This window comes from Schizosaccharomyces cryophilus (assembly GCF_000004155.1).
Source record: "Schizosaccharomyces cryophilus OY26 unplaced genomic scaffold supercont4.5, whole genome shotgun sequence".
Lineage (NCBI taxonomy): Eukaryota > Fungi > Ascomycota > Schizosaccharomycetes > Schizosaccharomycetales > Schizosaccharomycetaceae > Schizosaccharomyces > Schizosaccharomyces cryophilus.
The window spans coordinates 479,048-503,353 of record NW_013185628.1 but is presented as its reverse complement, the minus strand read 5'-3'; the positions used below and the strand labels follow the sequence as shown (position 1 = coordinate 503,353).

The 24,306-nt window shown below is 37.1% G+C and overlaps 14 protein-coding genes across 14 annotated transcripts; 4 read left to right on the top strand and 10 right to left on the bottom strand.

Moving 5' to 3' along the window:
- Nucleotides 1–17: 17 nt before the first annotated feature.
- On the bottom strand, nt 18–2,265 carry SPOG_00667 (CK1/CK1/CK1-D protein kinase Hhp2). The gene is made up of 2 exons (XM_013168842.1): nt 2,073–2,265; nt 18–1,868 (listed from the first exon to the last, which is right to left on the bottom strand). The coding sequence occupies exons 1-2, from the start codon at nt 2,258–2,260 to the stop codon at nt 791–793; spliced, it is 1,266 nt and encodes a 421-aa protein (XP_013024296.1). The 5' UTR covers nt 2,261–2,265; the 3' UTR covers nt 18–790.
- A 977-nt stretch (nt 2,266–3,242) lies between these two features.
- Nucleotides 3,243–3,759, bottom strand: SPOG_00668 (F0-ATPase subunit J). The gene is made up of 3 exons (XM_013168843.1): nt 3,630–3,759; nt 3,525–3,575; nt 3,243–3,468 (listed from the first exon to the last, which is right to left on the bottom strand). Exons 1-3 carry the CDS (start codon nt 3,697–3,699, stop codon nt 3,428–3,430), a joined length of 162 nt encoding a protein of 53 aa, XP_013024297.1. The 5' UTR covers nt 3,700–3,759; the 3' UTR covers nt 3,243–3,427.
- A 281-nt stretch (nt 3,760–4,040) lies between these two features.
- On the bottom strand, nt 4,041–6,138 carry SPOG_00669 (guanyl-nucleotide exchange factor Sec2). The gene has a single exon (XM_013168844.1). The coding sequence runs from the start codon at nt 5,949–5,951 to the stop codon at nt 4,323–4,325; it is 1,629 nt and encodes a 542-aa protein (XP_013024298.1). The 5' UTR covers nt 5,952–6,138; the 3' UTR covers nt 4,041–4,322.
- A 379-nt stretch (nt 6,139–6,517) lies between these two features.
- On the top strand, nt 6,518–7,740 carry SPOG_00670 (DNA-binding TFAR19-like protein). Its single transcript, XM_013168845.1, has 5 exons — nt 6,518–6,774; nt 6,950–7,016; nt 7,066–7,141; nt 7,209–7,339; nt 7,428–7,740. Exons 1-5 carry the CDS (start codon nt 6,704–6,706, stop codon nt 7,470–7,472), a joined length of 390 nt encoding a protein of 129 aa, XP_013024299.1. The 5' UTR covers nt 6,518–6,703; the 3' UTR covers nt 7,473–7,740.
- SPOG_00671 (rho family GTPase Rho3) lies at nt 7,665–9,163 on the bottom strand. The gene is made up of 3 exons (XM_013168846.1): nt 8,972–9,163; nt 8,836–8,908; nt 7,665–8,620 (listed from the first exon to the last, which is right to left on the bottom strand). The coding sequence occupies exons 1-3, from the start codon at nt 9,033–9,035 to the stop codon at nt 8,140–8,142; spliced, it is 618 nt and encodes a 205-aa protein (XP_013024300.1). The 5' UTR covers nt 9,036–9,163; the 3' UTR covers nt 7,665–8,139.
- Nucleotides 9,164–9,461: 298 nt separating this feature from the next.
- Nucleotides 9,462–10,294, bottom strand: SPOG_00672 (meiotically upregulated Mug22). The gene has a single exon (XM_013168847.1). The coding sequence runs from the start codon at nt 10,120–10,122 to the stop codon at nt 9,547–9,549; it is 576 nt and encodes a 191-aa protein (XP_013024301.1). The 5' UTR covers nt 10,123–10,294; the 3' UTR covers nt 9,462–9,546.
- SPOG_00673 (methyltransferase) lies at nt 9,605–11,700 on the top strand. The gene has a single exon (XM_013168848.1). It carries the CDS (start codon nt 10,451–10,453, stop codon nt 11,444–11,446), a length of 996 nt encoding a protein of 331 aa, XP_013024302.1. The 5' UTR covers nt 9,605–10,450; the 3' UTR covers nt 11,447–11,700.
- Nucleotides 11,701–11,821: 121 nt separating this feature from the next.
- On the top strand, nt 11,822–13,463 carry SPOG_00674 (LEA domain-containing protein). Its single transcript, XM_013168849.1, has 2 exons — nt 11,822–11,915; nt 11,956–13,463. The coding sequence occupies exons 1-2, from the start codon at nt 11,849–11,851 to the stop codon at nt 13,173–13,175; spliced, it is 1,287 nt and encodes a 428-aa protein (XP_013024303.1). The 5' UTR covers nt 11,822–11,848; the 3' UTR covers nt 13,176–13,463.
- A 69-nt stretch (nt 13,464–13,532) lies between these two features.
- SPOG_00675 (uncharacterized protein) lies at nt 13,533–13,862 on the bottom strand (the record flags this gene model as incomplete). Its single annotated transcript, XM_013168850.1, has 2 exons — nt 13,533–13,628; nt 13,794–13,862. The coding sequence occupies 2 exons, from the start codon at nt 13,860–13,862 to the stop codon at nt 13,533–13,535; spliced, it is 165 nt and encodes a 54-aa protein (XP_013024304.1).
- Nucleotides 13,863–14,165: 303 nt separating this feature from the next.
- SPOG_00676 (haspin protein kinase) lies at nt 14,166–15,701 on the bottom strand (the record flags this gene model as incomplete). Its single annotated transcript, XM_013168851.1, has 2 exons — nt 14,166–14,467; nt 14,525–15,701. 2 exons carry the CDS (start codon nt 15,699–15,701, stop codon nt 14,166–14,168), a joined length of 1,479 nt encoding a protein of 492 aa, XP_013024305.1.
- A 142-nt stretch (nt 15,702–15,843) lies between these two features.
- On the bottom strand, nt 15,844–17,783 carry SPOG_00677 (actin binding protein; the record flags this gene model as incomplete). The annotated part of the gene is made up of 5 exons (XM_013168852.1): nt 15,844–17,206; nt 17,250–17,338; nt 17,382–17,609; nt 17,657–17,709; nt 17,750–17,783. The coding sequence occupies 5 exons, from the start codon at nt 17,781–17,783 to the stop codon at nt 15,844–15,846; spliced, it is 1,767 nt and encodes a 588-aa protein (XP_013024306.1).
- A 375-nt stretch (nt 17,784–18,158) lies between these two features.
- SPOG_00678 (histone acetyltransferase Hat1) lies at nt 18,159–19,994 on the bottom strand. The gene is made up of 6 exons (XM_013168853.1): nt 19,647–19,994; nt 19,497–19,600; nt 19,205–19,423; nt 19,040–19,155; nt 18,625–18,988; nt 18,159–18,577 (listed from the first exon to the last, which is right to left on the bottom strand). The coding sequence occupies exons 1-6, from the start codon at nt 19,702–19,704 to the stop codon at nt 18,314–18,316; spliced, it is 1,125 nt and encodes a 374-aa protein (XP_013024307.1). The 5' UTR covers nt 19,705–19,994; the 3' UTR covers nt 18,159–18,313.
- SPOG_00679 (succinate-semialdehyde dehydrogenase) lies at nt 19,921–21,766 on the bottom strand. The gene has a single exon (XM_013168854.1). The coding sequence runs from the start codon at nt 21,514–21,516 to the stop codon at nt 20,026–20,028; it is 1,491 nt and encodes a 496-aa protein (XP_013024308.1). The 5' UTR covers nt 21,517–21,766; the 3' UTR covers nt 19,921–20,025.
- A 76-nt stretch (nt 21,767–21,842) lies between these two features.
- Nucleotides 21,843–24,292, top strand: SPOG_00680 (L-saccharopine oxidase). The gene has a single exon (XM_013168855.1). It carries the CDS (start codon nt 22,981–22,983, stop codon nt 24,271–24,273), a length of 1,293 nt encoding a protein of 430 aa, XP_013024309.1. The 5' UTR covers nt 21,843–22,980; the 3' UTR covers nt 24,274–24,292.
- The last annotated feature ends 14 nt before the right edge of the window (nt 24,293–24,306 follow it).

The following is a 24,306-nucleotide window of genomic DNA, read 5'->3' as shown; positions in this document are numbered from 1 at the left end:
GAGAAAATGTTTCTATACATCTACTGAAAAAAGGCATCAACAAATAAACAAAAAACAAAAACAAAAGAAGCATGTAAAATAGAATCCATTACAAGAAAAACAGTTATCGATACATGTTAGCATAGAGATAAAAGCGTCTACCTGTTACTTAAAGTGAATTAAATAGAGCAACTAGTTAATTATTCAAATATGATTGAAACCATTTTACTAGGATTGAATAATTATCTTCCATCAAGGTTTCAATATACCCAACAAGAATGTAACTCCTACACGCTTATTGATAGGGTCTGGCCAGGCTCGTGCAATATGAAAAGTTGCGAAAGGAAAACGAATGCTTAAATACGCCGCCAAATTAGATGATGCATATTAATTTCAAAGATATGGAATGGAACGCAAAAAACGACAAAATTAAAGCACAAAAGTGCTAAACAGTGTCTGTGGTTAATACAGAAGCAGAAATTAAACGAAATGCGAAACCAAGCAAGTGCTGATGAATAAAAAAGGATGTTTCTCGTAACAAAGAAAAAGAAAAGATGAAAAGTGAGAAAAGCCACATGCGGCGATTCTTTCAACAAAACTTCATATCGGTCAGATAAAACCTATGGAAAGTATTATGCCAGTTCTACTTTATGTAGATCAAGAAGCGATAAATTAGTAGGAGGGGCGGTCGTTAGCGCAAAAANAAAAAAAAAAATATTTGAAGTTATGGAAAAGAAACAAAGGATGAAAAAGAGAATAATCCATTTTCTTTTTTTTTTTTCTTCAAGAGAGATGACTGGCAGGTATAAAATTAAGAAGCATGGTCATCATTCAAGGGGTTTCTTATGTGTGGAGTGTAATTAGCCTGAAAAGAGGGTTGGATGATGTTGAAATCATTACTTTGGGAGGTTGGACGGAGCTGACAAGGAAGGGGAGAGGGAGAAGTACATTGGACGACATTGGTTGAATAAGATTGAGGCGTTTTTGGCAATCGATCAGTGGGTATACGGCCAGGTGAATTCTTCAGGCTAGGTGTCAATTGAGGTGCAATGGCAGCAGGAGGAGGAGACACTGCTGGAGACGGTAAGGCACTAAGGTTTCCATATGTGTTAGGAGTCTTATTAGCAGTGGCAGAGGCCGCGGCTGCAGCTGCGGCACGCTTTTGGTATTTTAGTATCATCCAGTCAAAAACATAATCATACTGATATCCCTTTCGTATAAGCAGATTTCGAAATAACCTTCTTAAATAATTATAGTCAGGTTTTTCGGTAAAAGAAAGTTGTCTCGTGTAGTACATATAAGAAATAAACTCTTCAGGAAGGCCTTTACATAATACTTCCAAAGGAGTATTAATTTTTGTATCGCGAATCTTCTGATACTTTTGTTCTTTCGTATCCGCTTGCAAGCCCTGCCAGGGTAAGCTTCCCCGACAAAAATATAGCAACACATATCCTAAAGATTCCAAATCGTCGCGCCTCGACTGTTCAATCCCTATATGTGTATTAATACTTGCATATCTGGCTGTACCCGTAAGGTTTTTATTATCTCGGTAGGGAATATGAACGTAAGTTTTGAAATCTCTGTATTTCTTGGCCAATCCGAAATCAATCATCGTTATAACGTTGCTGTGTTTTTTCAGGAGAAAATTATCTGGTTTGATGTCTCTATGGAGAAATGACTTTTGATGCACATATTCGATACGGCTAATTAACTGGTCTGCTAATAGAACAACCGTTTTTAAGGAAAATTTTCTTCCACAATAGCAAAACAAGTCTTCTAGAGAAGGCCCTAACAAGTCCATAACCATAGCGTTATAATTGTTTACTATACCGAACCAGCGAATCATGGGAATTCCAATGTTGCCTTTCAGGATACTATATACTCGAAATCTTTCGATATGTTAATAAAACCATCCTGAAATTTCATGTCATATATGAAAAGCTTAACAAAAAAATAAAGATATTTCACTGAACCCCATCCTATACTCTAAAGGGGAAACCAGTGAATATATGTTTACTCTATTGAGGAAGCAGAAAAAAAGGAAAAAAAGAAAGCCATTAATTTGGAATTTCTTTTTAATTTTATACACTTACTCATATTCCAATTGATGATGCCGGGACTTTAAAGGCTCAAGCTTTACTGCAACTTGCTCTCCGTTAACAACATTCAGTCCCAAGTAAATTTGCCCAAAAGACCCTGACCCAATTTTCCTTCCAATTCTATATTTATTTCCAATTTTTATATCAACTACTGACATTTTTTCTTGCTTTGTTTTCTTCATCCGTAGACGGTAGTAGGTAAAATCGCATCATAAAGAATTCAAATAATAATCATAATACCGAATTCCAGCGTGGCTTTGCAATTTGCGTGTATGGAAGTGCATAGCATTAATAGATAAGCGACCTATGCGAAGATTACTTACTTTACTTACATTCATATCATCAGAAATAAATTATTTACATAGGGTACATAGCAAAAAAGTACAGTATATAAAAGTTTGTCTCAGATGTCGTAGTAGAAGAAATCGTTTCTGCAAGAATCCTGTTTGAAAAAAAAAAAACAAGGGTCCAATACAGTATGTTTGCAATATTTATCTATACTTTAATATGGGTTGCATAGTCTAGTAGATTCTTTTTTTTTTTCATGACTTTTGGTATTTCGAAACGAGATGGGAGCCCTTTAACCCAAGACAATCCTTAAAAAGGTAACAAAAGTAGATCACAAATCAGTAAACTAGAAGAAGCTTTCTAAAATTTTTGCATGTAAGAATGGAATAAAAGACATATATTTATTGTCTGAATTGTACTTCTTTACTAAAGGTGTTTCTGGTTGTACTTCATGAAACTCAGGGTATACTGGTATGGTATGGTATGGTATGGTATGAACAACCAAAAGTTCCAAATGGGTTTTGCTTGATGAACTAAATCTGCGAGAAAACTTCTCGGATGCTGTGGGTTTATTTGTAATAAAAGTTGGTTGATTGTGTGGTCGTTGACAAATTTTTGTTTATGCACCAGATGAACCAACGTTGCAGAAACAAAAAGCTTCCCCAGAAGCTTTTTGTTTCTTCAAGGAGATGAGGCTCACATGTGTATAAGTCTAATGGAAGTGTTTAGCTGAAAGATTTGGTGGTATTTGTGTATGCGAACGGAAGCTTTTTATCGAATTCCGGTTTACTCTCTCGTCAAAAGTCGCTTTGATAGCTTGTAGCGGTTTCTTTTCTTCGTATAGAATGAAATCATTATTACTTTCTACATACCATTACACACTTACACAGAACGAAACACAGATTCAGGAATCCTTTATGGAGCAAGCGCGTATACGAATATGGTAAAGAAAGAGAAATACATTGGGTTGTTATTTCAACTTATAGTTATCGTTAATCAATTCAACGATGATTTCTCTTCATTGTCGGAGACAAAAGAGCACAGAGAGAAAGGTGCATTCATTAATGACCAGAAGCAGGTTTCTCATCCTTCTTTTCTTCCGCTGCTTAAAGTCAGCATTTCTGAACGTTTTCTTCTATTTTTAACAAATATTCTTACCGGCAAGAAGAGTATTACGAAGTTTGTATGTTCCGTAAAAAATGACAGCACCTAAAATTGTTAGTCTCCAACCCAATTCACTTCGTCCCTGCTTCTTTAACTTACCTCCTAAAAAGAAAGGATACATTGGCTTTAAAATAGGTGTAGGATAAGCTCGTAGTCCAAAGAATGCCATGTTTGTTCAACAATACTTTATAAGTGAAGAGGGGGGGAGTAGAGGATAGATGAGTGGAACCAATTCGGGAGTATATAGACGATACTTCCTATGAAGGATAGCCTTGTCCAAGTTCTATGTTTTAGAAACTTTACAATATTTCCTTTATATTCTGGCTTTACTTTTAATTTTATTCTTCTTTATTGACATCCATTCTTTGCTCCCATAGCATGCAAGGATATTCGGTCCTAAGATCAATCACAGTATAATACAATTAACATATCAAATACATTTGTACGTTTTCGTTTATTAAGACTTGCAAATGCTGAACTCTTTTTTTATTGAGAGATTAAGAAAAAAAATGATGATACTTATTTGCTGTAAGATAACTATATATTAGTATTGTTTAAAATTAAATAGAACAGAAGAATAGCTCATAAATAGGTCCATATTTACAGTATCATTGAACGCTCCCCTTCTTTTTTTTACTTTTTTCTTTTCTCGTGTTAATGTCAAGCGTAACTTCATAGGACGTTAGATTAACGGCACTCTCTAAAGTATCAATAAATATAATAATGTCCGTATTTACTAAAGCCTTAGATTCAAAAGGGAGCGTTTGAAATAACAGCAAAGGACAAAAGGAATCAACCTCCAAGTTCTTTTGCTAATCCGGCCCGTGAATAAAACATAGCTTCACGCTTATGAATACACTCTGTCCAAGTTTTCTCAACAGAGCATGAATCCCATACGCCTTTGGCAACCTGGTATAAAAAGCATATAAATCCACAAACGCTACGTAGTCTAGCGACACAATAATTACAGCAGGCATAGGACGTACCGTCTGGACGAGATCGAAATTCAAAAGAGCGAAGGCTGCTTTCCCGATTATCTCCGCAAAGGGAACATGGAGAGAAAGCCTGTGATAACGATGAAGGCACAGGATTAATAATTAAAGAAGCATCCATAATAGCAGCATATATCGAGCGGCGTGCCAGCCAGGAAAGGCCTACTGCGTGATCTAAGCGCAAGGTCGGATCAATGTCCTCTTCAACGCATCGTTTAAAAAAAGCAAATTCTCGAAGAGATCGTGAAGCGGGTGGCAGGAAAGTTGACTGAGACGGTGACGAAGACAACGGTTTTACATTAGCTGGCGTAGTCACAGAACGAGGTAGTACAACGGTATTTTTCAATGACGAGGAGGAAGATGTACGGTTTAAAGTAGTTCTTGATTGGACCGATTTCGAGGAATACGTTAATAAAGCATAAAATTCGGAAAATGATGGATTGCTGGAATTCATTGCTTGAGATAAGTTTGACTGACTGATAGTCCATAAAGCAGGATTCATAGGCGTCACACTGTTAGCAGAAGGAGGCGGTGAATCTGTGACAACGACTGGGGTAGCAGGAGGAGAGGCACTGCTAGACCTATCCTCGACAAGCGTCCGTACACGATGAACATGAGAAGGGTTATGAAGACCTAGACTAGTAGCAGCTCTTTGATCTTGCACCGGCTCGAAATGCCGGCGAGCAGCCGGATACGCATAATTGGAATTACCTGGTGTCCTAGGGCTTTCAAAAGAAGCCGATTTTACATGTCCAGGGCTATTTCGAGGAGGATTCAAGGTTTCTTCTAAAGCAGCTGTAGAAGAACCTACACTAACAACAGAAGCCGAGTCATGAGCAGAAGACCCGGGCCGCATGGGAGAATGAATCGTCTGTTCATAGGAATCGGACATATTCTGCATGACAGATTTTAGCTCCACCAGCTGGGATTGAGCATTTATTAAGAGTGTTTCGGTATCAGCCAGCTGTTTTTGGAATTGAGAAGCGCGTCTCTGATAAACGAGGGTTTCTTTCCTAGCATCAGCGACCATTCGATTCGCTTCTTCAAATAAAGAGCTAGTCAACTCTTCAATCTCACTTTGCACGCGATCTCGTTCTGACTCTGCGCTTTGGTATTTTGCCTCCGTTTGCCGTAGTTTCTCTTCTACACCTTCAAATTCATTCAAGGGCTGTCTAGTTTTTTCCTGGTGCAAAAGCTTCCCTTCTAACTCTCGAATTCGTTCTTCTAACACTTCGTTTTTATGGATTTCATCAGCGCATCGTTCGTCTAATGCTGCTTGTTTTTCAATTGCAACCAGCAGTTTGTGTGACAGTATTTCTTCTTGAGACATGGCTCTTTCTTCGTCCTTTATTACTTTCTCATTATCATTCCATATATTCGTTTCCAGTGAGCTGAAAGGATCAGTCGACTCAACCGACACATCAGGCATATAGACTACTAGGCTTTTACGTTGTGATAAAATCGCCTAATCACTTGTCTTTGGCGTTTAGCAGCACCTAAATTTCTAATATCCCATGCGGAACTTTTATTCTTTTCAATTGTTTACACTTACTGACTCAACGTTGCATAAAGTCTGTCACAAGGAAATGAGAAATTTCCATGTGTCATCGTCTGTCCTTTGAATCCATTTCTTAATAACCTATGCTGCACCTCTGTAAAGTAATTAACGAGAGATTATCACAATGAAAAATTATGCCATAAGTAAGCTTAGCGAAACTTAAAGGGGAAGTGCTAAATATTTCGTTTAAAAACACTTAAGACGATGGATTCAAAAAAATATAAACCGATTCCCAAGGAAAGCTTTATACGCATCACGAATAGAAAGAATCTCGTCTATAGAGAAATTTACCAAGGTTAATTTAATAACTTAACCAAATGAGCCTCCTATTTCAAGTTCTCATTTAGTGATGATTCGATAGCATTTGCAATTTCAACGTAATGTGCAATGTTGCAAGGCGTTATTTGTTCGTTTATATAGTTCTCGCGTCTTGTAACAAGCTGTTTTATTGAGCTTTGAAGAAGCATTGTAAGTTCCTTAGTCCTTTCTTATTTTTAAGTTGCTTTTAAAGAATTCAAAAGCGTACAGTTGGTAGGGAATTTACGCGTCTCGTCTTTCGATTTGTTCCACCAAGGATCAAGAAAAATTTTGAAATTTCAAGAACCGTATCTTAGTTCTTTAATATGGATGAAGAATTACAAGCTATCCGTCAAGCTCGTCTTGCTCAACTAAAGGGCCAACAACAACCTTCCGGGTAAGTAAACTATTTCAGTGAAAAGAGGTTATGAAGTACTGACTAAAATGAATGTCAACTTTCTAAGCCGATGCATTCGTTAGTCAAAGTATACTTTATAAAAGGCTTAGTCCTTTCAGTGCTTTTTTTCATTTTTTGACTTTGCTTGTGTCACTGTTGATTAACATGCAATTAGACCCGGAAACGCTCCTACAGATCAAAATCAACAAAAAGATGCTCAAGATGAGCTTCGTCAGAATATGGTATGCTTAATATCACTTAATGAAGCATTGATTATTAATGACCTTACAGCTTACCCAAATCTTGGAACACTCTGCTAGAGACAGACTCCGTCGAATTGCTCTGGTAAAACCTGATCGTGCCCAAGGTACGTCAAGCATACTTTTTCTCTATTTTGTTTTCTTTAATCTTGAAGATTCTAACTTCTTTCTTAGCCGTTGAGGAACTATTAATTCGAATGGCTAGAAGTGGACAAGTCCTACAGAAGATTTCTGAATCCGAGTTAATCGAGCTTCTAGAAAAGATCTCTGGTCAATTATCAAAACAAAGAGAAACTAAGATTGTTGTATGTACTCACGTTTTCATTGGATGATGCTTTATGCAAATCACCGTTTTGAAACCCTCTTGCTGAATATTAACATGTTTGATTGCAGTATAGTCGCCGTGCTGTTGATGATGAAGACGATTGGGATCTTTAATCGGAATAGGAGAAGGAAAAAGAAACCATAATTTTTAGTTACACACAGTATGCAGTGGTTATATATAACTATACTAAGATATTTTGAAGGTTCCTCATTTGTTGAACTTCAAGCTATTTACAAACTTATCGAGAACCTGGAAAATAATGTAAAATTATCGAAGAAGGAATGAGATGTATTTTACAATGATATGAAGAAATTAACAACTTTAATTAAATAAATCCCATATCGACAATAAAAAAAGAAATAAACACGAATCGTAGAAAAAGGAGTGAAGTTCATAAAAACCCGGAAGTATGATAACAGCGAGGCAACGCTATATACTATAGCTTGTTGGTTTGGTGACAGAGCATATATGCCTACTTCAGTCAAGGAAAATGCAATAGAATGGCCAAAACGCAGAAAAAAGCCATGTACTGTGTCAATATAAGATATTGAAAATAATAAAAGAGTGAAAGGCGGATAGCAGCAAGTCGAATGTCCTATAAAAAAACTTTTTTTGGAGATGACAAGAAAGGGAAATATGGCAACTAACAGGGGGAAGCTAAAAATTCTAGCCTGTAAAAGGGAACGAAAAGGATTCTATACAGTTATTTAAAACAAGTATGTAAAGGGAGGGACGAATTATAATATAGTACATTAGAAAAATGCCTTCCAGTGACCAAACTTAGCAGATAATACAACCAGTGTTATGAAAATTATCAGCATTGTCTTTTGCACTTCGTGGTTGAGCAGCCAAAGCTACCCGTGCTGCTTCTGTGAATGCCTCGTTGACGCCTCTGTTCAGTTTTGCGCTACATTCGAGGTAGCGAACAGCATTGATCTTTTTTGCTGCTGCAAGACCCTCTTCGTAGCCTATAATTCTGGTGGAGTTTGGTTGGTCGTCATCTGCACCGCGCAAATCACATTTTAAAGCAACTAAAACAAGCTTTACTGACGGACAATTACTAGCAACTTCCGGCAACCATTTTGAGATGACATTTTCCAAAGAGTCCGGCGAGTCAACAGCAAAACAAATCATAATGACATGCGTGTCAGAGTATGATAACGAGCGTAATTGATCATACTCTTCTTGACCAGCTGTATCCCATAAGGAAAGTTCTATGCTATTTCCGTCCACAAATATATCGTGAATATAGTTTTCAAATCTAATACTTTGTTAGAAGCAAGGATCAAGAGCATGAATGGTAAGGTTGAAGTAGCATCGCAAGGGAATTTCTGATTGATTGCTGAACACACCACGACAAATCTGGATACTCGCCGAAGAAAGAGTGATCTTTAAAACAAAGAAAAGCAAATTCAACCTGGGGAGGAATCAATGGATGGGTTTCCTTTGGAATTTCCTTCTTACAACGAAACTTACATAGTAGGTTCATATACTTGAGGGAAGTAGCCCTTCGTAAACACATTTAAAAGACTAGTTTTTCCAGCAGCACCTAGAGAGATTAGCCATCTTCACGTTTCTCGTGCGGTGGTTCAATATGCACCGATGCTCTTACCATCACCCAGAATCACAATTTTTCGGTAAATCGATCTCTTCTTGCGTCCAAAGCAACTGAACATGCTTGTTGTTTTCTTTCTTTCTTTGGTTTTTCGTGATTAAAAAGCTTTTTATGCTTTAATTAATTGAACAAAAGAGTTTGGTTTAGGATGAAACTTATACAACTGAAGACACTACTACGCAAGAACCCCTTGGTTGAAGTGTAGTTCCTGTGACCCCACATGGAATTCTTGGATTGCCCCACTTAGTGTGTTTTCTTAAAAATAACATTGTGAAGTCAGGTTGCTACCTCATTGTATGGTTTTACAATATGAAGTTCGTACGTTATAAGCAAAAAAATGAAAAATGATGAATTAAGAAATGATAATTTCGGCGTTTATCAGCTTCGTTTTTCCTTCTAGAAAAGAATTCTATTTATAAAAAAAAGCTCTATAGCTCAACTATCTATTTACAAATAGATGAGAGACTTTCTTAAGCAATGTTTATAGGTAATTACTAGTTTCAAATGGAGTTGCTCGTACATATGTACAAACTAAAAACAATTCGTAAGTAAGATGTAGTTTTATCGTAAAGTTAAAGTTTCAATACTCTTTGTTGAACCAAGGCAAATTCGTTTAACAAGTCAATGTACTGTTGTATCATGATTATCCATTCAGAGACAAAAGGTAGGATTTGATGGTTTTTCTGTTTTCTTAGATACTTTAATTGAAATACATAGAACCATGCTTGAGAAGGCTTGCAGTCTTGAAACTCTTTTGCGACTTTCATGGCAATTTCAAACGTCTCGGACAGTTTTTCGCAGATCATCCTACAGAATTTAAGCATCCGCTCAACATGATTTTTTAATACTCCCGTTAGTTTCTCCAAACACTGGTTCTCCGAATCTTTAGAATGCTTCCAACGGAGATCCTGTTGACAAAGTCTCCGTTTAGCACGGAGCAAAATAATTTTTCGTCGACTAAGGTGTTCGTTTTCTTCATCAAAATAATGAAATGCATCCTTTGCAAAGTTTTCTGGTTCCTCCATATTGCTTTCTGGGTGCATTCTAGCAACCCTCCCAAAGGTAGCACATTCATCATCCAAGTTTTCCATGTAGGACTCCCATTCTTGTATAGAGTCCACCAGAATGTTTGGCATTGACTTTACCATGGTGGTTGAATAGGAATTGCAGAAGAACGATTCTTGAGACGCGACGATTGTGGATTACCAACGCGTACCTCTCATATAACACACAAAGAAAAAATTCCCTATATGCAGCATTGTGTAGATGAAAAATCTATGCAAAATGAACAAATACTTGAATGTATAATAAAAAAAAGAAATAATGAATTGGTGATTAAATGAGAATTCTGCCGTTGCTACTTCTTCAGTACGTACTACTCGCTCAACTAGAAAGCACACTCATGTATTGAAAGAAGAGTAAAACTTGTAAACTTGATCTTTATTATATTCCATTGTTCTTTGAAACAATAAGGCTATGAAATATTTCTTAATGGTAGATTATTATCATATACGACTCTTAAAGGTTCAGCCTGTATATGCAAAAGGATCGAAAACGGGAACTATTAAGGCGGTCTTCACTCTAACTACAGACCTTGGAGAATATTTTTATCCACAACATTGTCGACTGCAGGCCGTGGTTGTAGATGTCTCCAAAGGCAAACCTACTCCTTTAATAAGTGAATGTATCATCTGGAAGGGCTACGAAGTTGCATCGACTATTTCCCTTACAATTCCAGCTACCTCAAACAAACTTCAGTTAATCATTCTTCCGCAGACGATTACTCCTAATGTTTCTTCACATGAATCTCATAGAATACTGCCTGTTTGGAGTGACTCCTTCTCATTACATATAAATGAAGGACCGAAGTATGTTTGGCGATATTTAGAGCATAACCAGTGGGAGCCATTGGGTTTATGCTTTATGGAACAAATGGGAGAGAGCATCGCAAAACACATATGGGACGCAGGGATTGTTTTATCTGAAAAGATGATTGGACAAGAACCAGAATGGACCTTTCCAAAAAACAAAAATTTACAGGTGTTGGAACTTGGAGCTGGATGTGGAATTCTAGGCATCTCTGTAGCATCAAAGTATCCAAATGCATCTATCTGTATGACTGACTTGGAAGAAGCCCTCGGTGTCTTAGAACCAAACATTGCTAAAAATAAACATCTCCTACACAATAATATATCTACTGATGTGTTTCTATGGTCATCCCAGATAACTCCTAGCCTTCAAAAAAAATGGGATTATATTCTCATGTCCGACGTTATGTACAACGAGTCTAGTTTTTCGGCATTGGAAACGGCTCTGAAATGTTTGATGTGCAAGCAAACCAAACTATTTATTTCCTACAAAAAACGCCATGAAAATGAGAAAGCCTTCATGGACCATCTTCTACAGTGGTGTTCGCTGGAGCACGAAACTGTACTCGGCTCTATCATTCTGTATTCCTTAGTTAAAAAATAACAGTTATCTACTAAAGTGATGTTTGGGAGCCTCCATCGCATTTTAGAACGCTCAAGCAGATAGAAGGGTACAAAGTACCACTGAGCTTAACCTTTATAAACAGGGATTGCACGAATTTGACGGCATCTTAAACAATTTTGGATACCAACTTAGTGATTACACATATTATTTTTACTTTCTAGAGTCGTTTGTACCATCTTACTTAGATTTTGCCAGATACTAAATAGAATGAGATTTGTTTCTCTCCTTTTTCCTTCTTTTTACTTTTTTCTTTGTATATACATTTATTTGATTTCTTTTCCTTGACTTGTTTATGGTTACGTCACGCTTAGTTTGACTCTGCCAGCTTACCTATTCAATTACATCCTGGCAATTTTAAGAAGTACCAACAACTGTTTAAATATGTATATTCAATTCTTGTTTAAATTGGCAGTCTTGGTGGTGTCTTTTAGGTTTTTTGTAGTACAGAGTATGTACTTTTGTTGAATCATTCATACTAATACAGGAAGGTTTTGGTGAAATAAGGGACTTGAGACAAACAACAATGCCTAGTGTCCATAATACGAAAACAGAAGTTGTTCAGAGAACCATTTACGTTGAAACGCCCTACAAGCCTACATCTGATTCCTGGCCTCAACGCAAGCTCGATGATTTTCTGAAAAGCCATGGAGTAAAGTCCTTGGACGCGCAAGCCCCAGAGTCAACGTTAGGACCTTGGAAGTCTCCTTTGCAATTCATTTCTAATTTGAAAGAAAAATACTATCCCCATGAGAGTAATTTAGACGAATTGCGCGAATCATTGAGTAAAATTCCTGAATTGGGTGTATGGATCTTTGATGCTTGGTCGAATTCTGAGCTCTCCGAATGGCTAATAAAACATAATTTCGAAGTTCCTGAACCTGGTACCAGGGAGCAATTGCTTGAAACGGTTTTTCAGGCATTTTTGGAAAGCACCGAACTTACCAACGGTGAATTTGAATCTTGGTCTACTCATTTACTGCTTAGCTTGTTGGATGAAAAGAATGTACGTATTCCTTTGGGTGCATCACGTGAGGACTTGACTATCCTTGCTAAACGCTACTGTTCTGCGATGCCAGAAGGGAGAGAAAATCCGCTAAGCTCAAGGGATGAAACGAAAGAACTGCCCGCTTCTTATATGAAAGAAATCATTCATCTATGGTCCGATGGTCGCCTTATTGATTTTTTAAGAGAAAGGGGTATTCCCGTTTCTGTTCTATCTCCTCGTGAGGATTTATTGAGAGAGGTATATAATGAGCGCTTCACCCCAAGGACGTTCTCTCCTTCAAATGTTTTAGATGGATGGTCCTCCGAAGATCTTTTGACGTGGTTGGTAACCTATCGTAAAGAAGATAGCTTAATTTCAAGCGTGTCGTACAACTCTCGTCATGACCTTCTTCGTACTGCAAAGTTATTTTATATGGATGCTGTTTCCGAATGGACTCCTGCACAACTTGAAATTCTGAATGATTCTTTGTTTTCTCATCCTGCCATCTCCAAGCAATCCAGTTGGACCGAAGATGAGTTGAAAGAAGAACTGGAATCTTTTGGTGAGCTAGTCCCTGTTCCTTTTAATAAACAAAAAGCATTTGAGCGTTTACTTCCTCATCTTCACTACTACCTTCAAGGCCCCTCCTTTATACGACGACTGAAACACTGGAAAACAGCTTTAGCGAATTATTTGAAGGGAGCTTATATTCTATCTCCCTAGAAGGCTTAAAAGGTTTTAAATAGCTTTGGTTTTTTTGGTTGTGGTTACAATTCTATTTCTATGTTGCCTGTCGGTTTTTGTCAATTCTTTTTCGTTTTTATGTCTTTGTTCATTGAAATCAATCCATGCAAAGCGTTGCGGCTTGCTTATAAGCATCTATGTATTTATATTTACTTTTTTAAAAAGGATAGGGCTTGATTAGTTATAAATTTAATATCAAGGTCGATAACGACGTATATAAACACAAAAATATGTGCATTTTCAATCGTATTCGCTCTAGCATGTGCAGCCAGAAAATACATCTGCAAGTAACTGTCGTTTGAAGATGAATTGACATTCAGAAGGCCGATTAAAGAATCAATTGCGCATATTTTCTTCTTTTTTCTCATTTTCTAGAGTTAAGTCTCGTGAATTTTGATATTCCCTACGAATGCGAATCGTTAATAATCCAAACTGAATACTTTGTTTTCTTACCTTTGTTCCTTCAATACGGGTTGCATTATATACAACTAATATTACCAAGTTAGATTTCTCTCCTTTTTAAGCAAAAATCTACAGATTCATAAATTCATTTCCTAAGACCGTAGAACTATAAAACGTTTATAATTAATTACATACAGACGAACAAACTCCCAAAGTCAGTGCTAACATTAACGCTGAAGACCTTCCGCCAAAAAACGGATTCATATTGACTGATTATCAAAACGTCAACTGATGTTGAGTTCACCACATGGGTTTCCAGAGGTATGTATATCAAGGATGAATGAATTTACTGGATAAGTTACAATGGAATTATGCATAAAAAAATAAACAGATAAAATAGTCATTAAACAACATGAATTAGGAACAAAAAAATTTCAATGTTTTCGAAAGGACAGTTTCAAAAAAAGTAGTTTTCAAAATAATGGACGGTATACAAACGATAGTTAAATAAGCAATGCACAAAAAGAATCTAAGTTACAAGCAATGAGAACAAGACAACTTGTAGGTTCAGTCATCATATTGCTGATTGATCCATTCATCAAGGGAGGCGGCGGATGGAAATGCACAATTCTGTAAAGGGCAAGATCCTTTGTGAGGACGCCGTACTGGTTCTAGTAACTTGAACAATTTTGTTAGGCGTTCCTTTAGTTGTTGCTCGCGAAGATCACGAGGTTTAGGAATGGTTTTTTTATACAATAATTGATACAATAAATAATGTAACCAGAGAATGTTTGTCTTTGGAAAGTATTCACCCCATTGCCCTTTAGTGACCTTGGCCATCAGTCGGTAAATATCAAACTGATAATCACCTAAAATTATGGATTAGTTTCGTTCATGCTTTTACTTGGAATAATGTTAAAACATACCTCGCCCACTGAATAATTCAGGATCATCAAACTCGTTAAATATGGGAGACGACGAACCTGTATGTCTCATTCGAGCTAATGTAAAATCAATTAAGGTAATTTCAAGTGAGTCGGCTGTAAAGCTTCGTTCAGACACCGGAAATGAAGTATTAGAGTCTTCGAATTCATCAAAGGACACTTCATCCAATAAATACGAAAGGTCCTCATCGTTTCGTCTCTTTATTAAAATATTCCCCCAATGCATGTCCCTGTGTTCAAATTCGAATTTCCTTTCACCCGTAGCAAGAGCCTTCGCTGCTTTTAGGAATATATTCCAAGTTTCAAACCAATCAGACAGTTCCAAATGTTCCAAGTCAGTACCACCATGACTTAAGCATAGTATACAAAATAACTGAGATGAATGAAAGAAATCTGGACGCTCATTCTCAGATTCCTTTTGCCTATCGTATCTGTCCCATTCTTTGATCAAAATTGATGGATACGTTCCCTTGACAATAACTGCTTCTTGAAGATCAACGTAACCTTCTAGACTACTAAGCCTTTTAGTAATCTTTAGCTCATTTATAATATCTGAGCAGCGAATCTGATTTTCCTTTCCAAAAGGCATAATCTTCAAAACGATCGGTTCATCCTTCTCTACTTTAAAGACTTCACTATAACTAGCTTCCCCGATCTTATAAATAGAAGATTTAAACGTTTTTATATAATCTCTAAAAGAGATTGGAATTTGTTGATCTACTAAACCTAGTAGGTACGAAAGTTGCGTTGACTTCCTTTGAGGACGATTTTGAAGCCCTGCATTTAAATTCTCAGTCATCTTCGATTCAGTAATGGATGTATTAACATCACTATCACTTGTTTTAGCAATATTCCTACCATGACTTGGAACAATAATCGTAGGCACCAAATGTGAATTACTTTTTTTATGTCTTTCTTCTGTTTTATCGGCAGCTTTAGGAAGTAATTTAACAGATTCATCTTCACTTTTTTTAACACACGAAGCTTTTTTACCGATTTCAATTGAAAAAGAAGAGGCATGCTTATTAAGTTCGTTGTTTGTTACATTAGTGTCAAGAATGTGTAATGCTTGAGGTGATTCGTCTAATGAGGCCCATATGGCATTATCTTTACTCACATAGCGCCGACCGGTACCATACGTTCTCATCCCGGAAGACATTTCCACATTTATGGAACATGTGTTCCTGTGTTATGTGATGGTGGTGGTGACTCAGGAGAAGCTCAAAGCACATATATAAAAGTAAGTAGATATGTTAATAGAAGAATTTTATCAATTAATAAAGAAAGAAAAATGATAAACCTTAACGAGAGAATTGCTTATCTATAGTCTCAGAGAGTTTTGTTATTTTCTCCTCTAACTGAGCAATTTTCCAGTCTCGAATAGGCATCTCCTCATTATATCGTTTCTCGATAGCTTCTAACTTTTGACTAAGACTACCTTCTTGTTCAGGGGAAGAAATTGTGGGCATACGAGACATGGATAACTCTTTCTCGCGTTTAATCAATTTATCATTCACATCTTCTTTAATTTCACCCTTCTTTGTTTCTAAAGCTTTTATAGGAACAGGAACTTCTTCCTGTTCGGGAGCTTTTTTCTCTGACTTTATAGCATGCTCAGGTAAAACCTTGTCTTCTTCTGGTTTTTTCTCCTTCTGTACATGTTTTTGTTCAATTTCTTTCTTCTCTTCTTTAGGAAGCTCCTTTTCTTCTTTCTTGTTCGATGGAATATCTTCAGCGGCCTTCTCTTGTACGGGAGTAGCCCCAGCTGGTTCTAGTTTCTTCGAAGGCTTTACCTCGATAGGATTTTTATCAGCATCCTTTTGGACCTCTTGTGTAGGAATCTTCACAGCTGTTGTTTTAGATACTGGACCTTTGGCCTCATAGAGTAAAGACATATCAATTCTATCAACCAGAGCATCCTTGCCTGAAAACCATTCATCTGCCGATAAGCTTGGTTTTCCAGAAGGGGCAGGAGGATAAATATCACTCTGGTAGGCTTCAGAACGTCGAGGAACGATGAAGCTAATAGGTTCGATGATCGTATCGTTAACGGATTTATAGGCACGCATAACCTCGTTTTCAGCAACGTTTACGCCTCTTTTTGGAACGAAAGCTATACCACGCTGGGGATCAACAGATTTAAATTCAGAAAGATAATGGAAAACATCATTTTCCAGCTCATAATAACGAATATTACCATCACCTTTTCCGGCAAGGTAAATGACATTAGTACCGTCATCCCAAAAAGGCATTAAAATACCTGAACCAGCATCCAAGGTAGTAAAACCTCCAATTGGTTCAGACATATTAGCAGGATCCCAGAGAGCGAGCTGTCGATCACTCATCTTGCTAAAACCGGTCGTGGCAATGCGGTTTAAGCTTCCAAGCCAAACGCTTCTCGAATTTTTGGCTCCAGCATGCCCATTGGTGACTGAAACTGGTTTATCAGTACGAGGATCCCAGACTCGAATTTTCTTATCGCGACCAGTGCTAACAAGCAAATTTCCATCAGCGTTAAAAGAAATAGATTGACAGATTTCATTCATGGGAAGTGATACATGAGCAATTCCTTTCTCGCAATCCCATAATTTAATAGTTTTATCAGCGCTCGAAGAAGCCAGCACATTCGCGGCAACAGGATGAAATTGTACATGTCCTACTTTGCTTTTTAACAGTTAGTCAAATAGCCTTCTTCATCTAAACATACCGACTATGTCCTGTTAGGTGAGCAACAGGATGCACATCTTCGTAGGGCTCCAAAACTGTGTAGTCTTCAGGAACTTTCCATAGCATAATCTATCATTGTAAGTAAATATTCATAAATTAATGAGTCACGAACCTTGGCGTCATCACCTCCTGAAGCTAATACTTGATCATGGAATGGATTCCAATCGGTATCCAAAACAGCAGCAGTGTGACCACGGAATAGGTTGGTTTGGTCGGGGAGTTTTCCTCGATTTTCTAAAGGAATGACGGCAATAGCACCGCCAGCTCCTGAGTTCCAATTGACGCTTAAATAGAAAGGATTCGCGCTTATTAAATTAGAATCCCATGCATTATTACTGATCTAATTCAACGTTCAGTAACCGTATACACTTCTACTTAATAACGAACCTTTAAATTATCATAGCAAAGCTCTTTCTTGCATGTTTGTCCAAAAATGTGACCTTAATAAGTTAATTTACACCCTTGAAACAAAAGGCATACGATATTTGCTAGCTCTCACGAATCTTCCACTCATTGTAGAAATTAAAGCAAAATCTTACTTCAAATTTTAAATTATTCAAAAAAAATTATAGCCAAAATATTTTTTGGCCGGAATTGGGAAGGACGCTGGTTCTGGCGGTGGGAAATTGGTTTAACGAACTGTATTAACGAAGAGAAGATTTCTTTTCAGGTATGCAAAAACAAAAAAAACAAATGAAAAAAAAAAAGAAAAGAGAAGGAAAAAGGATTCCTTTGTCTATTAACTAGTTGGTTTGAACAAATCAAACTCGAACGGACTAACTATGATGATTATTACTAAGAGTTCAATATTTCATAGATGTATAGAAAGTGTTTTTGAAAGACTAAAAAGCACAAATTGTATTAAATTTGTTTTAAAAGTTTTAAGAATCAAGCTGATAGCTAGACTAATAAAAGGTAACTACTGAAAATAAATCAACTATATGACTTATGACTTATGACTTAAAGTGGTAAAATGAAAGATTCTGAAAACAATTGAATAGAGTAAATTTACACATTTAAACCATTTCACTATTATTGAGTTTCCTATTTAGTTTTTTGTCGCTTCCGAGATCCTTCTTTCAATAATTTTGGAAGCTTTTTTGCAATCTTTTTGTATTCATCAAGTTGATTTTGGTAGGCTCCTTGAATTTTGTCAAGACGATCCGAACGGTCTAGCTGAAGCAAAACGTCAAGGTTCTGGCGAAAGATTCTTTCCTTGATCAAGAGACGAAGCGCTTTTCTTTCTAACAGGGATAAATCCTTCATTTTCATGGTAAGAGCAATCTCGCAACAACGAAGAAACTGGCGCTACATAAGAGGTTAGAACATAACTTCACTATAATCATTCAATATACCGGTGGTAGTTTAGTGGCTGATCTTTGCGAGTGCAACCATTCCTTTGATAGAGGCAAACGGAACTCTGGACTAGTAAATATATTCATGGATTTCAGTCGCTGGAAATCACAACGATCACGAAGGTCGTCAAATGCCTCAGATGAGTCCTCCACTGCGAACTCAAGAATTTTTGGATCCTCTAGGAATATATTTACAATGGTATTGTAAAGTCTAGAACCATGGCCTTCTCTTTGAAAAGGAGGAAATATCACAAACTGAGAAATGCGAGGACGCTCACCATCCGTTCTCGTCTTATCCCATTTGTAATAGTGATAAACGGTACAATACCCTCGTAAACAATACTGTTCCTCTTTTATTTCATATCTAAAAACAGCTTGTTAGTCTTCAACTGTCGATATTCATCATGACACATACAATAAATAAATAGTCCATTTAGGATCAAATATATCAATAAAAGAGCCACCCTCGATAAAGAATAGAGAAAAAATTTGCAAATACTGCATTATTGCAGCTAGGTCACTAGGTTTACTCTATGCAAGTTAGTAGATCATAAATAAAAAGCTAGGAAACAATGCCAACCTTTAATATACAGAATTTTCGTTCATCAAAAGAATAAGTCTCAGCGACCGGGATATTACGAACATCAACCGGCTCCAAGCTTTCTGGAACCCGATCATCCCTCAAGTATTTTGACAACGTTTTATCGACGTTTGTTGGTTCCACTCCTGATTCTGGAGCAAGTCGATCAGAACACGTAACTTTTAGCTGTGGCTTCATTGAAGGAGATATATATTGAATCTTTCATTCGTTAACATAAATGCCACTACTAAGAATTGAAAAGTCGCTACATCGTAGATGAAGAAATACATACCTCGATGTTAAGGTTTTTGTAGCCGTATAGAACTTCCGAGTCTCCAAAAATACTGTAAGTAAAAGTAGGATGGAATTCACAGTCGACATCACCCTTCTCATTTTCTATGAAAGATTTCGTCAGCAACTGTATCATAACTCTATAGCATACTTTGAACAATTGATATACATTCATTCGCATTATGAACCCACTCGTCAATATTGCTCATTTTAAAGGATGAAAACAAGCCAACTGCTTTCGATTGGTATGTTTTGGTAGAATTTTGGTGGTGACCTTTGAGGTTACATCGTTACCCTTTTGGTAGCTTTCGCATGTTGAAGTCATGCGTGAAAATAAACAAACAACTGCTGCCTACATCGGATGACTTTAGAAGCATACTGTTAATGAATTTGATGGAAAACTTTATATATTCATAAATTCATAACGGTTGTCCGTGAAATCATAGTGTACTATAATAAATAGACTATAACGATAGACAAAAAATCATAGAATCATCAAACTGTTTGCTAGGAAGAATCATTTCTGCCTTTTAAAGAGCTTTAAGGTTGATTTCTTTGATGACCATGAACTCTTCAACACCATGACGACCTGCTTCTTTTCCAAATCCACTCTGTTTGATACCACCAAAGGACATGAAAGGTTCGTCTACTAATTCAATATTTGCACCAACAAGACCAACTTCGAGTTCCTTAGCAACATGGACTAAAGTTGTGAGGTTCTTGGTAAAAACATAGCCTGCCAAACCGACCTCTGTGTCATTAGCCCACTCTAAAACTTGATCGGTATTGTCAAATTTGAACAGAGAAGCCAATGGACCAAAGGTTTCTTCGCAAGCAACGACCATATTCTGGTCCATTCCTGTAAGAACAGTGGGCTCAAAAAAGTATCCACCTTTATCGGTAATTCGCTTACCACCTGCTAGTACTTTGGCACCCTTAGAGACAGAATCATCAATATGCTTTGTAATTTTATCACATCCTTCCTTAGAAATCAAGGGACCCAAGGCGGTAGAAGGATCAAGTCCGTTGCCTACCTTGATACTTTTAACTTTCTCTGCAAGCTTTTTACTGAAGTCTTCGTAGATGTCCTTGTGAACGTATACACGATTAGGACAGACGCAAACTTCGCCAGCACTAAAGAATTTAATGTTGTAAAGTGATTCAACAGCTTGATCAACAGGAAAGTCGGGGAAAACAATAAAAGGAGCATTTCCACCCAATTCCATAGAAATCTTCTTTACTGTGCTAGAACTTTGGCTCATGATGATTTTTCCGACATCGGTACTTCCTGTGAAAGAGATTTTACGAATCAAAGGATTGGTAGTCAGCTCTTTGCCATTTTCACTAACATTAGAAGTAGTGATCACATTAAAAACACCTTCAGGGAAACCAGCTTCCAGTGCCAGTTTGGCGAGAGCAATGCAAGTGTAAGGAGTTCGTGTTGCAGGCATAGCAACTAAAGTGCAACCAGCGGCCAATGCAGCTCCTCCCTTTCGAGTAATCATAGCAGAAGGGAAATTCCATGGGGTAATTAATCCGGCAACACCGATGGGTTGTTTCACCGACAAAATAAAGTTGTTCATCTGTAAGCTAGAGGGCGCTACGTCACCATAAATACGAACAGCTTCTCCTGCATACCATTTGAGGTAACCAATGGAAGTAGAGACCTCCATATCAGCGTGCGAAACAGGTTTACCATTTTCTAAAGTGACCATCTTTATCAAATCTTCTTTATTTTCCTCTAGCAGGCTAGCCCAGCGACTCAATAGTTCACTTCGCTGCACATGAGTGGTGTTTTTGAAGGACTTGAAAGCGTTGGAAGCAGCATCTACTGCCTTCTTGGTATCCTCCACGGTCAAATCGGTTACTTTACCGATTTCTTGAGCGGTAGCGGGATTGTCAACAGAGAACCATTTGTTGCTATTAGAAGTAAACCTATTTCCATGGACTGTTGTAGGAGCAACGGGTTGATCAAAACCAAACAATTCAGGACGATGAAAGATAGAAGCAATCGATGACATGATGCTAATAAATAATTTACCTGTATAATATATAAAATAAACAAAAAAAAGAAAAAAGAAAAGATAAATAAATGAAATAGATGAAAGATTAAACGGGAATAAATATCACAATATCAAAAGAAAGGTAAAGGGAATAAGGAATCCAACTTTGAATCAAACAATAAATTAAACCTCAGACAATTGATGCATTCTTGAATTTCTCGAGCATTTTATAATTTACAAAGGGCGATGATATAATGTAGTAAACAATAAAGAAAATCTTAGTTACATCATGTTCGGTAGACGGAAATCTCGGGAGCTATATGAGAAAGTATTTTCCTGGAAAACCAAAGTTCAAACCTGAGGCTAATAAGAAGCTAAGTAATTTGTAATCGTAAGATTACGAGTAACAAGAGCCAAGAATGTCTTCCGAAATGAGTACAATGAATCATATTTCTTATAATCAACAGGTCAAAGTTGTAAGCAAAACAGGAAGATGGTGTAATGAACGGAATCGAACTAAAAAGAAAGATACAAACTAGGTGACATTTATGAATAGCAAGAATTCGAAGGAAAAGCTTTTTATTTTATTATTTTTTTTTTTTCTTACACATCTATTGATGGAATATAGGCTGAAAATTTAAGCGAAACGGACTTCTTGCGTCACTCAATTAAAGCTGAAAATAAGCGAAATCCCCGGATATCTTCTGGGAGTTTTTTTTTTTTTTTATGCATTCCGAAGGGAGACATTAGGTGAAACAGGATCGACTTACATAGCTATAAAAAGTTACAAACGCTGGTTGATTCGGGCGGGTAATCTTTCCTCATTTAATAAGCAAGTGTAACTCGCTCACCCAAACGTCACTAAAAATAACTAGTTAAAGCTGTCTCATTTCACATTACGTAGCCCCTACTTACCAAAGAAGGTAAGGATAAAGGCACGACTAGCGCAATCTGGGATGCTCAGGTAAAGATCGGAAGAGTAGCTAATAGAAAATAGTAAACAAACAGAAAGACAGAATAAAATTAAAAATAGGTTAATTGTTTTCTTTTATAATAACACCTTAAGGGAAACTTCCCAGTTGTCGACGATGGATGTATTTACCAAAAATTTAGGGATCTCAAGCACTAGAAATTATCTTTCAACTACTTATCTTTTTCTACTCTTTTATTCTTATTTCGTCTCTTTTTATCTGATCCTTTTTTTTGTGCTTTGTTTTCAAAGATTGCATCTTGAAACCGTGATTTAGCTTAACTCTTCGCATATTAATAAAGTTGAGCATACCCCCTGTTATCATTAATATCCTTCTTCGTCTATGAAACACTTTCTCCATTATCCTCCTTGAACACACGTGTACAATGCTAGGTGGAGGGAAATAAAGTTGCCTGGCGTATTGGTGGATATCTCTATCAGATTGCCAGTTAGTTTTCTAGTCCGGTCGTTAGTCCTCGTCTTATCTCAAAACACAACACTTTTTTGCATTTATGACAAAAACTTTTTTGATCGTTGGTTGTGGCGTTTTCGGCCTTTCTGCTGCTGTCGAATTAGCAAAACAACATGTCTTTGATAGAATCATCGCCATTGATGCAGAAGCTGTACCATCTAGCATGTCAGCTGCAAATGACTTAAACAAAATCGTACGTCCAGAGTACGCAGATATAAAGTACATGAAGTTGGCATTAGAAGCAATGGATCTATGGAGAACGAATGATCCGGTTTCTTCCTCTTACCATGAATGCGGCCGGTTAAGTATCACTTCAAGTGACCCTAATAGATCTCAGTTTGATGCTGTTTCTCAAGCGAATTTGAGAAAACTACTAGGTGATTCTGCATTAATTAATCTCAACACTCCGGACGAAATCCGTCAAAGATTTCCAATTCTATTATCAAATGCTCCTTTAAAAGTTAATGCCTCAGCAGTCTTAAATGAACATGCTGGTTATGCTAATGCGTCCGAAGCATTAAAAACGATGGAGTCCGAAGCTAAAAAATATGGAGTTGAGTTTCGATATGGAAAACGTGGCTCTTTTAAGCGATTTGTTTTTCCAAATACTTCCTCTGGTCCCAATACCTTGGCCGCTGTCGAGACTGATGATGGCTCAATCATACAAGCGGATACCATTTTACTGGCCATTGGTGCTTATATGAATGCGTATGTTCATACAGATCGCCGTGTTATAGCCAAAGGACTACCAGTTGCTCACCTCCAATTAACGGAAGAGGAATACAAACAATATACGAAAATGCCAATTATATTTGATCCTGATGTCGCATACGTTTTTCCACCGGATCACAAGTCCAAGTTATTAAAATTCTCCAGTACCGGCTATGAATATGTCTACAATACACATACTCATTACGATCAATCCATCATTACCTCCATACCAAACCCTCCATCTTTATATACTGAAATCCCAGATTACGCTAAGAAAAACATTCGTCAATTTCTGCAAATGTATCTTCCTAATTTGGCGGACCGTCCTTTGCAAAAGTGCAAAATGTGCTGGATTTCCGATACTTCCGATTCAGAATTCTTAATAGACAAGTTGCCTGGAACAGAGAATGTCCTGATTGCTAATGGGGATAGTGGTCATGCTTTTAAGTTTTTACCAAACATAGGTAAGTACATTACGCAAAAAGTATGTGGTACATTATCACCAGAATGGCAAAAAGCATGGAAATGGAAAGATTTGAAAAACCAAAGCAAGGAGGTCAAATGGAGAGGTACTCGATCTTTAGTTGATTTAAAGAATACTAGTTTTACGACAGACAATTGATTTTTATTTTGTAAAGTAGCTGAGTTTGAAAAG